This window comes from Melanostigma gelatinosum, assembly GCF_949748355.1.
Source record: "Melanostigma gelatinosum genome assembly, chromosome: 13".
NCBI classification, from domain to species: Eukaryota; Metazoa; Chordata; class Actinopteri; order Perciformes; family Zoarcidae; genus Melanostigma; species Melanostigma gelatinosum.
Window position 1 is genome coordinate 7,301,240 of NC_136646.1, and position 13,873 is coordinate 7,315,112.

A 13,873-nucleotide genomic window follows, 5' to 3' on the forward strand; every position below is an offset into this window, starting at 1 on the left:
GAACATGTTTGAGTGGAGATGCTAATTAACGATGCACATGACATAAGATGGCAAGCTAAACCTGAATGGCTTGTTGAATCACATGTTTAGTCATGTCTAGGCAGCCAAGAAAAGAATTAGAGGGTTGTCTTATTTCACAATTTGTGGGTTGGAAGGCACACTGGATACCCAAATAGATGTGCACAAGCAATGAAAAAGTGATTTTTCATCATATGTCCCCTTTATATTCAAATATATATATCAACATTTAATATGAATTATCAAATCATTAAATTCTTATAAGAGTGTCATTACACGTCTACATTCTACATGCTAATGTTACCCACATTATCCACTGTGAACACAAAATCAGCTTGAAATGTTTCAATAAATAAACCTACAGTATTGAATTCGTTTTTAAAAACGACAATGAGCTGAAAACTGTTGTGCACATTACCTTTTCATGTTGATTGATTGGAAAAAAGAGAGTAAAGTTTATCAAGACATTTTCATCAGCATGACAACATTCACCTACCTAAAACAAATATGTTGCTCTTGTCTGAAGGCCACACCCTGGACTCCAGTTACAATACCACTAACTCCAAGTACCATTAGGAACACCATGGGCTTTGCTTATTTCTCATTTTATACATCCTTGATTCCTTTCCCGCCTGTTCTCCTTGCATCTTAGTCCCTTATATCTGAGATGAAAGCAGAGGAGGTGAGGAAGAGATGCAAGGAGAGGAGGTTTTAAAGTTAAAACCAAACCAACAAAACACATTTTTTTAAGTGTAAGGTCGATGCAAGACATTTTCAATTTGGCGATTTGGTGATTCTTAGCCCCATCACGTGGGTTTTATCCCTTAACAAACAGTCGCTCCTCATGAACCAGGGAAAGGTGTACTTACCAGGCAGCAACCTCCGGGTCTGAAAAGTGAAGCCAATGCAGAAGTGTGTATGTTCTAAAGATTATCCTGCAGCAGACAAACCAGTTCCACATCATTCTGTGATACTTTTTTTTCAAACTGAACAATAATAGGTGCCGTTTTAACCAAACCTCACGTTGCATTGCATTGGGCTTCTTGCAGCGTGGCTACAAAATGAACTAAACGGAGTAAATGATTATTTTTACTCTATACAGGTGAAAAGTGTTGTTGTGCGTGAACGTACTTTGGAGAGAGAAAGACAGACAGCAGAAGGAGAGCTACAGTCCATGCGCTACCCTGCATCAACTGTATCTGAAAATTGTGTGTGTAAAAGGAAACACTTTTAATATTTCAATAAACTAATCAAATAAAGCGGTGGACTAAGTACTCAGATCTGCACTTTAGTAAAAATACTACTGTGTAAAATACCAGTAAAAACCCTGCATTCAAAATATTACTCAAGTAAAAGTTTAAAAGCAGACTGATGGGCAAATTTCCATGACCCCCTCCAACAGACCTGCAAGGGTAAAGAGCTGGTCCACTGTTCCACGGCCAGGATGTAATCCACATTGCTCCTCCTGGATCGGATCCTTTCCAGCACCCTGGAATAAAGGTTCCCGGGGAGGCTGAGCAGTGTGATACCCCAATAATTGGAGCACACTCTCCGGTCCCCCTTTTTAAGAATGGAAACCGCCACCCCGGTCTGCCACTTGTGCTAGTGAGCCATCACGATTTAAGCCAACTCAAATCTCAACTCAAATTCTGCTCCATTTATAATCAGCGCTGTCTCGCCATCACATTCCCAACCCCCGGAGCACGGAGCACAGGGCTGAAATCATCATCGGTTGCAGAAATCCAAGATATCGAACAGCATTAAATCATCTGAACTGTTATATAGCATCACATTGTTTACATACGAGGGTGGGTGCAGCAAGGACCGCAACAAGTGAAGACTGAGGAGGAAACATGTCACACTGAATAGGCAAGAGTATCGTTAGGATTTGCTTTTCGGTTCAGTTCCTTCTCGATACTCCCGAAAACCACAATTAAGAAAACCCTCCTGTGGTGTTCGTTTCTCCCCCCTTACTTTACTGTTTGTCTGTTTTAACTGCTCTTACATGAACACAAAAACCATTAATCACCACCAAATTTTATTTAACACATTTTCAAGCTGTAAACAATGTCTCAGACTAGTGGTGTACATGAATAACTGCTGTGAATATACAAATAATAGACACTGAAAATGTATCGCTAAATTAAACGAAACTGTTGTAAGGACATTGTTGACAGGAATATAAGCCTCCCGGACTCCGCATCCCACAGACTTTTTCTGGTCTCATTGTTTGACCGATATACTCGAATCAACAGAGCCATGTAGGCTTGGAGGTCTGGTCCAATGCTTTTCACTTGTCCCCAAACACACGCCTCCCCTCCAGGTTTGTCATTTCCAGTATAATACCCTCAATGGACTCTGGTAAAAAGAGTTGGAAGCTGGACTTGATGTCATCCACGCGAGATGTTGCATATCCTTATTCTGTTTTCAACTCTCGCTCTGCCTCCTCTGTCCTGGGAGGATGAATACCAGAGCAAGTTGCCACCCTTGGTCTGGAATGTCAGGTGCCTGTTTCTCTGGTGCCATTTCCTCGCCATCTGTTGACTGGTCAGTCTCATAATAGTCCGGATTGAAATCAGGATCAATGTTGTCTTCAATTTCTGAGACATCTTCGTCTATCTCCGGTTCAATCTCCTCTTCATCTGGATCAAAAATCAGGTCCAGAGCCTCTCTGACATTGTGCTCACAGAGTAAAGTGAGAGCAAGGCACAAATAAAGGTTTATGTAGGGGGAAAGTGAGAAGACATGAAACATTGTTTAGTCTGGAAGGTGTGGTTCACGTGGGGGGATGGGCACATAAGCGTGGTATAGAGATGGGTTCCCATAACAAACACCTGATTTTTTTGTTTGAAGTTTGAAATGTGTACAACTTTATATTTGGGGCTGTGAACAGGTGTTCACACAGGTAGGTGTGTGTGTGTTGGTGTTATTGTGGTTGTGTGGGTGTGTATGGGGCTGTTTTCCATCTGATGAATGGACATAATCTAGTGTTTCCCATTCATTTCCTATGGCGGTCACTTTTGACCGGAAACACCATGGGTGTTACAAAGTTGACCAAACCACAAAAAATTCAATGAAAGTGGTGATCAGCAATTTGATATGTTCAAATGCCTAGTGTGGAGGATATCATGAGGCCTTGAGGCAATCAGATGTAAAACACAATATGTATGATTGATTAAAGTTGTAAATCGGTCAGATTTGACCTGAACACGACAGGACGGTTAAGAAAAGACTTGACATTGCTTTGTTGTTCTTGTAGGTAAACAAATAGTCTTTCTTGAGCAGCAATACAAGAAGTTCCAAAATCCATTAAATACCTCTGCAGCTAAAGAATGAACTTAGCATTTAGCTTTATCAAGCTTTATTAGCCTATTCTTATGATCAAACTCCGGATGGCATTGCTAACGTTACCTGCAGTGGACGAAGATGGACGGCTGCTCACCAAACAGTAGAAAAACTGAGCATTTCTGCAGATAAATGTTCTGCCGAATGTTTTGATGACTGGTATTACCTCCCTTACTTTAAAGGGTTTTATTGCATTTGTGAAGAGAGTTCTCAGCATCTACACGAGTAAAATGAAGCCACACTTTGGATCTTTTTCTTCTCTCTGCCATGAAGCGAGAAGAGAGAGACAGAGAGAGGAGGTTTAAGAGGAGGAGGTCTCACTCAGTAACTTCTAAAGTACTGATAGCAGAACCGTTTACCCTGGACCTTGTCAACACCACTAATTTGGAACCGGTTCCCATTTAGAACCGGCTTTCTGGGGAAATCCCAACTCATGAACACTTGAAAATAAAAACAGACTAAACTGCAGGTGAAGGCTCCTTTAATCCTGAAACTGTCCTCAGTAGACCAGTGTATTTCAAGGAGGTTCCACACACACACACACACCCCTCACTGCATTTGCAATAACAAAACATTGTGGTTGAAGTAAAGTGACCAGTAAGCATACAAATCTAATCAACTCACTTCTTTGCAACTTCCCCTCCCACTAAATACTGCAAGCCTCAGTTAGTTACTCAGTAACCGGTTTGCCAAGAGACGAACCAAAGAAAAGGTCACATGACTGATGGACCGGTTTAGTAAGAATCCAGGAGCTCAGAGATACATCGTCCTTTATCCTCCATCTTCAGCTCAACCTGCTGTGTGATGAAAACTAGTCCGTAGGAAATATGTCAAAGATGATGGAAAAAAAACAAAAACAAAAAAACTGAAAAACAGCACATCCAGTATTTTTAAAGAAAAAAAATAAGCACTGTGTAACATTCTGAAAAGGTAATACTGCAATCACAACATTAGGATCAAGTAAGTCCTGGGCCAAATAAATCATATCTGTACATATAACATTAATACCTTTCACATATGGGCCCCAATTTATCAAATATCAATATGCCGTACATAAATAATAAAATAGCATAGCTTTTTTATGGGTAGGTTTTATGTGTGTATTCAAGTTATACCGGTAGATGCAAACATATGACCATAAAACATATTCCCCTTAAACTACACCCCGTTTGTGTTTCCAAATGTGAGGAACGATTCTGTAATGCCCAACAGTCTTTGGTAAATAAGACCGTAGTTTTGAGATTCCTCCACTCTCGACAGCATCACGAGTGTGAAAAACATCAGTTCCGTCTGGAATTAAAAAAATTAATAAATAGAAAGAAAGAAAATTGTATTTAAAATGTAGTGAAAAACACCTTAGTGGTGTTTCTTAGCAAAGTAAGGATGCCTATGAGCTTTAGAGCTAACCCCAGCCCTCAGAATAGAGGATGATTAAAAGTTTGTAAACATTCCGCAAGTATGAAATTCTCACTGCAGATTTGGCGTTCAAGTTTTTAAAAGAGGAAAAAAAGTCGAGTCAGAGCAAAGATAAGGAATTTAAGATAAGGATATTGATAGATTCATAGCTGAGTTAAGGAGCCACACAGCCATCGGCTGGGAGGAGGTGGTTCAGGACCCGCCGGAGGCGGTGTGGGAGGACACGTGGAAAGAGTCGGGGAGGTTCTTGGCGTACTCCACCAGCTCGTAGGAATCTCTGATGTCTGTCAGACCGAACCAGAAGACCGTCCACTCCCCGTTAACAAAGCTGCCATCACAGTGTTTGAAGTACCTGCACACAGAGAGAGAGAACGTCCAGGTGCCGTTGTTTCTTTTGAAATCATATCGTAACAAGGCTAAGGGCCCCGTTTTAATGGCTAAACAACAGACGCAAAGCGGTAGGTCTCAGGGTGCAGGTGTCTTCGAACGCCCCTGCTATCTTGGTCAACGTATGAGCAGTAGGTCAAAGTGCAACAGTGAAGAGGAATATAGATCACAGGGTGTGGTGGTTAGATAATAGGCCGGTCACATCGTTGCTCTCATAGCTCTGAAACAGCTGAGCCAATCACAGGGAGGCATGCCGACAACAGCAGAGTGGCCCGATGTGAAGACACGGCACCACAACCTGGTGGCATGTTAACAGTTATTACATTGACGATAAAACTAAATTATGAAACGTCTGGTGAAGCCGTTTCAATCGGATCCGTTTCAATCGGATTCCGAACAATATATTTTGCTGCCTGTTGAAGAGCAACAGAATCTGAAAAATTCATATCGTACGGGAAATTGAAACCGGTATACCGGTTGAACCGGTATACCGCCCAGCCCGAGTCTGTACATCTCCAGATGATAACCAGTTCAGGTTTACCACACTTTCAGGGTGCTCGTGAACTTCTGGGGTCACGGTTCCTAGACTTCACCTTGAGTTGTAGCACCGAACATGCTTTCAGTCATTTGTTTTAAAAGGAACACACTCACAATTTTTGCTCCAGCGTGGTGTAGAATACACACACTGTAAGTAGCTTTGGACAAATTAGTGTAATGTAAATACCAACATGAGAGTTTTTCAAATGTGTGTGCACCTCACCAGGGGTTGATCCTGTTGGTGGCTCTAGACCTCCAGAACAGTTTGCCCAGGTCCTGTCTGATACATTCCCACAGGATGTGGCTGGTGCCCTGACCCTGCTTGCTGCTGCTCACCACAAACTTGTCGAGGTAGGGGGTGCCGCTGTTCACCGGCTCCACGGTGATGATGGCCGCCGCGCTGTAGCTGGAGGGACGGAGGGATAGAAAAGACATTCAGGAGAGAGGACAGGACACAGATTGCATTGCTGACTCCGATCTGGATTTATCTGTGGACGTTGCTTTGCACGCACCCTTCGGAGAGATAGATGGAGTGCAGTCGTCCCTTCAGGGAGTCGATGTAGTCTCGCCTCAGAGTTTTGTCAAACGACACGTTGATGAGGGCCAGCAGGCGCTCTGCATCGATGCCCTCCAGGGAGCTGTACCTGCACACACGGAACATGTATTCACTATAAATCCAACAGGTGAGTCAAATGCACGGCATGCTCCTGTACCTTTAAATTTGTGAAGAAGAAAGAAACCATGACTTTGGGGAATTTAGGGTTACGGGTCGGATTCCCCGTGTATGTGTGACAAGTACTTGCCGGTGTATTGGGTCTTGGTTTTTAAAGAGTGTCCCTGAACCTGAACCACAAATACAGACAGAAAGAACAAGAATTTAGATGTACACTCATGGTAATCATTGATGATCACCACACACACACATATATATGTTCCAGTGCCCTCTCGGGTTACACCTCAAAATAAACAGCTCTCCGTGCATGTGGGAGAGAGTGAGCGAGTGAGTCGGTGGTCTCGCCTCTGTGGCTGAACAGCTCGGTCAGCAGTGTGTTGGCGGAGGTGATCACCGCGGAGGACTCGGTCAGCAGCTGATTGAGCAGTGTAGCTATGGCCGTCACCCTGCGGCGCTCCACGGTGCTCAGCCACGCCGCCGTGGACAGAATGGGCAAGTCGCTGGGCAACGACACTGTGTCCAGCACCTGTAGCACAAATACAAATGATTAATGTGCGGACACACAAACTTCATATCTACTGTGTCAGTGGAAGCTTAGTCAGAGCGTGCCTTGTTTTCTCGGCTGCGGAGACCTCCAGAGTTGTTCAGGAATATGACTTTGTGGGGTTGCAGAGCTCGGGAGATCGCCGCCGTCACCACCGTCTGGTCCAGCGCCACCGAGCAGCCCCGCCCGTCCCTCCCCACCGGGCAAACCAACGGGATCGTCCCACAGTTCAGGCTCCACTGGAGGAGGCTGGTGTCCACGGTGACGGAGGGCGGAGCGCTGCGGGAAGAGGACGATGAAGACGAGGTCAGATGGGTGTTAGGGTTGAGGAAAAGGCGGTAAAACGGATGTGTTCGCCAAAAGCAGCAGTCCGTCCACTGCGATATGACTTTAGCAGACCTTTCATGTTCGTCATTAACTTCACTCCCATTCAAATCCAGACAGCAGAGAACGAGGTCTTTAAAATATCTGACTTTTAAAGGGCACTCCACAAATGTTATACGCCAAGTTCCGTTTACTCCTCAGTCTGTGGAAACTGTTGTCCAACGGAGCTCTCTAAAGTTTGAAGAAAATGAACCCACATCATATTGACATGAACTTGAGACTTAAATTTAGGGCTGCACCGAGTAGTTCAACGCTTCATTCATCATGTTGACATTCGGATTCTAAATCGACATGTTTTGCATGTGTGATCATTGTGTTTGAACCTGGCATTTCTGGTACAGGTACAATATGGGAAATGTAAGACTCAGCACTTTTGGAGCTTGACTCATAATAGTGACTAAAAGTCAAGATATCTCAGCCTCTGCTGCACATAGTTTGACCACTTATTTTTAGGGATGGGTATCGTTCGGATTTTATCGACACTAGACTTATCGGTTCGGTTCCTTATCGATACTCTTATCGGTTCTTTTTTGATTATATTGTGTTTAATTAAGAAAAGAATCGACATTGCTTTATTATTCTTGCATGTAGTTTTTCTTGAGCAGCAATACAAGAAGTTCCTAAATCTATAAAGAACATTTGCAGCTAAGCAATTAGACACTTGAGCCATCAAAATGTCAGATGTTCATAATGTGACAGCTGATGATGAGTCTTCCATATGAAGTGGTAAGTGGTAATCGATGATTGGCTGGATGTATTCTATTTGAGCTGGTAGATGTAAGCATGCGTTTTCTATATCTATAACATAGTATTATTAAAAGGGTAACTTTGGTTACCTGGATCCTATTTTCCCATGTTTCTGTGTCTAAGTGTATGAAGTGTCTCGTATCAAACAAGAACGCTGCAGACGGCAGCCGCTCAACGGGCTGCAATGTAATCGCTCGTTGCGAGTAAGTGGCTGACAATATTATGGAAACAACGCTGAAGATAAATTCTCTACGTTCCACGTGTCATGTGATTTGCTGCCCGGAAGACAACGTTGGAAAGCTGAGTGAGAGTTGAGGAGGAGGAGTTGCCGGTGTTGTCAACAAGTTTGTTGCGTCGTAGTACAGAGAGCGTCGCTTTGCTCTATCTGAAAGATTTCCAATGCTTCAGCTGAATATTTCGACAATGTGTATGCGAGTGTTCAGAACGAGACTTCTCCTTTCCACAATGAGTTCAGTCACTCAAGAATAACAATCTGAGGAAGTCAGTGGCAAAATCAAGCACTTTTAGTGGATTTAGTGCATTGATGCTGAGGAGTTCAAGCGGAAAGATACTGAAGTTCCCCCTCAAGCATGAAGGTTCATTCACAGTACTCGTTGTCAAAATAAGTCCAGGTCCACTTGCTCGATTTTTCTCGAGTTTACTCCACTGCTGATGACGACCATGTGAAAGCGTAGCTTAGTAAAAGGCTAGTAAGTGGTCCTTGAGTGGGGAGTGTATTATCGGGTATGTTTCCCCAATTTCCCTTTGGAGAGAATAAAGTTGAGGTTGAGGTTCATCAGGTTACTGTTTGGTAAACACATACTGGTCGAGGGTAAAGAGCATGCATAGCAACGAGCTGCTGCTGAATTCCGGTGGCAACTCTACGGCGTTTACTTTTTTTTCTTTTGCATATGTTAAAACTGACAGAAATCCCGCAGCAGTGAACATTATCAGCTCCTGGTGAAAAACAATTCCCCCCCCCAGTGTCTCAACCCCCTCACCTGCTCCCGCACGGGGCTTCATGCAGAAGGAGGAAGGACTCGGCGGAGAAGAGCGGCAGCACGGAGGCCGAGTGCTGCTGCAGAGCCTCTGTCAGCTGCTGGCTCCGCTCCACCAGCCCTCGGGTGCACGGAGACCCCGCCACCGGCTCTGCGGGGCCCGTCTCCTCGCACGCGGACCGGCCCATCACCACCACGGGCTTCATGTCCATGCGCTGCAGGAAGGAGAGCCCGAAGGCCAGGCTCTGGACCACATCCCTGCTGGCGAAAACTGAGCTGTCCACCTGGGAGTGTTGAGAAAAACGTGTACAAATTGTAAACACATTATCATATTCTGCTTGCTTGCAAATATACATGCATTAAAACTTAGCACACACACACGAACATCATGCCTGCAGGCTACTCCCTTCGTGTCAGAGACAGAGAGACTGAACTCGGACAAAATGTACAGAGACATTTAACACGTTATATTCCTTTTCGGAACACTTACACTCTCAACGGGACATGAAAATTTTGGACAGCACATAAATACATCTACTTGCTTGATTGTTGAATAAAAACGCAACAGGAGAGAAAATGCAACAGGAGAGACAGAGACACAGACGGACGGACAGAGTCAAGACAAAAGCAGACTGTCCCCCATTGGACAATGTGGACACTTTTAAAAATAAAATAGCAGCTCAAGACCCATTTGTTTAGACTTGCTTTCGTTTGCTTTTAAGTGTCTTTTATGTTTTGAGCTTGATGTCTGCAGTTCGTGTCTGTTTTTGTCTTTTGTTGTGAAGCACTTTGTGATGTCTACTCTTTATAGATTGCTCTATAAATACGAAACTATTATTGTGTTTATAACGTTACAGGTAGTGGTTCAATGTGGCTTTTTTCCCATTGTTTTCAGAAGATGGGTCTTTAGTTGTTTTTTTGTGTCTTTTTTTGTTTTACGTTGCTTATTTGTTGTATAGTTTAAGGTGACGCCTCAACTCCCATAGGTTTACAAACAAATAAATAGTTTTTCCCATATTCTATGTATCGTATTAATTATGAAGTATAATATTTTTTACCTCAGCTACTTACCAACTTCCATAAAATATATACTTTCTCTGACTAATTTTGGATTTTTTTTTTTTAACATGGTCATTATAAATACATCAATTTACACCACTTGTTTAAAAAATCATAGAAAAAAAACACCACTTTTTTCTCCAAAAACATAATTATGGCTTGGTATTAAATAATGATTTGATTCAAATTCATAAATAATAAAAAGACTAAAACTAATTAATACTATCACATGTTTAACTCGCGTAAATGAGCTTCCATACTACATCCACATAGCGTTACGTCAGCACATGTACCAGATCTGTTGAACTGACTAAAAGTGGACCCCAGCATACCTCGATTACAGCAAAAGCAGTAGACTGAGCCGAAGTCGCTCTCTGGAACTGGGTCAGCCAGTACCGAGCCTCCCGGGGGTTTCCCCCAACTTCGTTGAGAAAAGCCTTCACGTCCCGGTAAATCAGATTCAGGTTGCTCGGGGCGTGTCTGTCTGCGGCGGTGAAACCGCCCAGCTGCTCCTGCTGGGCCGAAGCCACGGGTTTTCCTCCCGTGCCGGCCGCGTCAGCGCCCATCGCTCGGCGCTGTGAACCCAACATCTTCCGCTGCCGCAGGCCGCCGTCACACCGAGTCAGAGACGGGCTCGACAAGTACCTCCCTGCCTTTACCATGGCTCGACAACCGGAGGCGCCGCTGGTCACTTTGGCCATGTTGCTTGCGGAAGAGTTCTGGGTCTCTCGGGCTGAACGCTGTAGTTGAGGAGGACTGCATGAGTTTCCCCCGCCGGGTGCGAGCAGCGTGGAGAGGGTTTCAAACAAGCTGCTGCGTCGGCAGTTCTCAATTTTCACTAGACTGGGATGTGGCGGGGTGGGGCGGACCACGGGTACCGGCTTTGTGGTAAAGGGGTTTTACTGACCTCATACAGGCATTCATTCAAAAGGACAGCAAAATGCACCTTGAAAGGAGTTTGATTGTGTCTATAAAACTCATGTTATAGAAATATGAACTTACAAATCCCATTAGGATGATGTTGATGATGCCAACGTGAAGCCTACTTCTGATGCCAAATAAAACTTTCAATATACGGCCTAATAGGCCGATTTACACAATTAACGTACCAGCTAATTCATATGTTACAACATGTGTTCAGCCATTATCAACCTCAGGATTGTTTTACTTCAGTGTATTGGTATGTTGTATTGTAGCCTGTTGGGCAAAATGCTGAATGTCTGGATGTTAATGTTTATTATTCTATAACACAGGCTCTCTCACACTTTTATAACTACTGTGCAGTTTGTATCACCCTGCGTGTGTTTAGAAATGTATCACAACACTGTTGTGTGAACGGTTCTAGTGTAAGAGCTGTGTGGTCTTTGTCGACCCCTGGAGGAGAGTAAGGGGTATTACAGCGATCAGAGCCTGCTGGCCAGAAAGTTTACGACTCAGAAATAATATAATATATATTTTTAAGTGTTCTGAAATGTCAGTGTAAATGTTTTTTACATGAACTGTCCATTTTAATTAAAAGCACATCTGCACATATACAAATTATATATGGATATAATTTAGGATGGACAGTATGCACTAAATTAATGCAAATATGAGTGCTCATGAATTACCAGAGTTGGTGCACTTTTGCTTCAACGGAATGGTCATAACTTTCACTTATTAGTTATAAATATTTTAATAAAAGGTAGGACGTGGAAGCTTCAGCGATCTGAACAGTGTGTGTGTGTGTGTGAGCGTGTGTGTGTGTGTGAGCTAACCACACGCAGGATGTGACTCTGGTGTCAAAGTTCTGTACTTTGTGGGCCATCCAAGACCACTTACAAATGTGTGCGATAGAAATATGAAGCAATTCAACATCGAACAGAACCAACCTCAGACTTTGAATTAAGTTTTCCTTAATTGTGTATTGTGCAAATCGAATAAGCAGTATAATAACGACATTTTCGAAAAGAAAGCTGGATACTTAACGATATTTATAGGAAGGAATGGATTTAGTGTTTGTAGGCACATCGGTGGCACATCATAGCTGCTAGCTTGCACTCATTACATTACAGTAAAAAGCAGACGCTTTTATCCAATTCAGATTATATCACACTGTAGGCACAGCTACGGGAGCAATTTGGGGTTGAGTGTCTTGCACACATCGAGATGCGACTAGCGGAGCCTGGCACCAAAGCACCGATCCTCTGATTGAAGGATGGCCCTGCTCTCCACTTAGCCATGGTCGCCCACTCCAAACAAAAACGTTTTTACAACATGACAACAACAAAAAGAGAAAAAAAGTATTTAAAAAGTGATTTGTTTGATGTATGACAGAAATAAGGGGAAAAAAGAGAGAATAACCAAAGAAAGAGTTTGGATGCATCTTGAGTCACAGGTGGATTTTCAAAAAGAGGGTTTTTAGTTACCCACAAATTTCAGAATATGTAATAAAATTCTGGGCCAAAAAGAAACAACTTCCATGTACGAACACATGAATAGACCTTATTTATATCACTAGCTCCTAAAAGTTGTAGTTATTTTCAATTCTCCATTCATATGAATGAGCCAGAAAATGAGGAGGCGGGGTTAATGGAAACGCTAGTACGGCCCATGGTGGGTCATTTTATCTGATTTGTATACTCGGAAGTCAAAGTTTTTCCGCATTATGGCGAACTAGCTGAAATGCAGTATCCAGTTCTCTTCATTCGGCAATGGCCTCAAACAATACCAAAGATCATTATGTTATGACTTAGAGCAGGGATTCCCAAAGTGTGGTGCGCGCACCCCCAGGGGTGCCTCTAGGGGGTGCGCGAGAGGAAAAATGTAATGGTGCAGTCCTGTCTCCTAAAAAGTACGTTCCCCCAAAACTAAAATGCATTCTCGTTTGACCATAAACGTCCCCACCCAAACCTAACCCTTAAGAGAGTCACGGTTACTCCCGGATTTTACACGCGGGCCTTTGTGGAGGTATTGTAGCCGCGTAATGTTCCTCGTTGCTCGGCCTGGATGAGCGCGTTTCTGCTGGAGACAGGCGGCGTGTTGTGGTAGTATTCTGACCGCGTAATAGGGAGAAGGAGAGGCGGTGGTGGAGAGGGAAAAAAAGGTTAAAATGTTGATTATAGACATATTTGTAATAAGTCAAACACATACGTAATCAGGGAGAAAATACATTTTTGGTCAAACGTAATTGAAAATGCATTTTAGTTTTGGGGGAATGTAATTTTTAGGAGACAGTGCAGTGAGGTTCTGGCTAACAGTCTGAAGCCCTCTTATTTACGTCGCCACCTGAACACCAAGCATGCCAGTGCACGTCAAAAGCCCCTTACATTGTTTATATCGAAATTGGAGGAGTTACAAAACAGCCCAAAACAACTGCAGTCTCATTCATGTGTTGGCTCTATAAAAACGCACTGCGGGCTTCATATCTGGTTACAGAATAGCAAGAAAGGGGCTACCGCACACAATCGCCGAACACGTGTGCTTGCCAGCTGCCAGAGAGATGGTGGAATGTATGATTGGAGAGAGAGAAGCAAACAAGTTGGACGTGATCCCGGTGTCCAACAACACTGTGTCGCGCCACATCGATGCTTTGTCCGAAGATATCCTCGCTACATTAGTCGGTCGCGTGAAGAAGAGTGAGTTGTACTCTCTGCAAGTAGACGAGTCAACAGATGTGGCTAATCTGGCCAATCTTCTGGTGTACGTCCGTTACCTTTTCTAAGGCACGGTGCAGGAAGTTTTTTTGTCTTTTTTATCTTGTAAACAAACGCCACGCGCGAGTAA

The 13,873-nt window shown here is 43.5% G+C and overlaps 1 protein-coding gene across 2 annotated transcripts; it reads right to left on the reverse strand.

Moving 5' to 3' along the window:
- Window positions 1–3,455: 3,455 nt before the first annotated feature.
- On the reverse strand, window positions 3,456–10,905 carry nags (N-acetylglutamate synthase). Of its 2 annotated transcripts, none has more exons than XM_079281800.1 (8): window positions 10,441–10,905; window positions 9,053–9,333; window positions 6,986–7,199; window positions 6,722–6,902; window positions 6,507–6,546; window positions 6,216–6,347; window positions 5,927–6,109; window positions 3,456–5,131 (listed from the first exon to the last, which is right to left on the reverse strand). In XM_079281800.1, the coding sequence occupies exons 1-8, from the start codon at window positions 10,807–10,809 to the stop codon at window positions 4,972–4,974; spliced, it is 1,560 nt and encodes a 519-aa protein (XP_079137926.1). In that variant the 5' UTR covers window positions 10,810–10,905; the 3' UTR covers window positions 3,456–4,971. The 2 variants fall into 2 exon arrangements, with proteins under 2 accessions (XP_079137926.1, XP_079137927.1); XM_079281801.1 differs by having other exon boundaries at window positions 4,991–5,131; window positions 6,040–6,109.
- Window positions 10,906–13,873: the final 2,968 nt, after the last annotated feature.

What these genes read in the sequence shown, in the direction of transcription:
- nags (XM_079281800.1), bottom strand. Translation starts at nt 10,809, where the DNA reads ATGGCCAAAGTGACCAGCGGCGCCTCCGGTTGTCGAGCCATGGTAAAG. An exon ending in TCCGCAGCCGAGAAAACAAG is followed by an intron (nt 6,903 to 6,985) that starts GCACGCTCTGAC and finishes TTTGTGCTACAG; the next exon opens with GTGCTGGACACAGTGTCGTT. An exon ending in TCCATCTATCTCTCCGAAGG is followed by an intron (nt 6,110 to 6,215) that starts GTGCGTGCAAAG and finishes CCGTCCCTCCAG; the next exon opens with CTACAGCGCGGCGGCCATCA.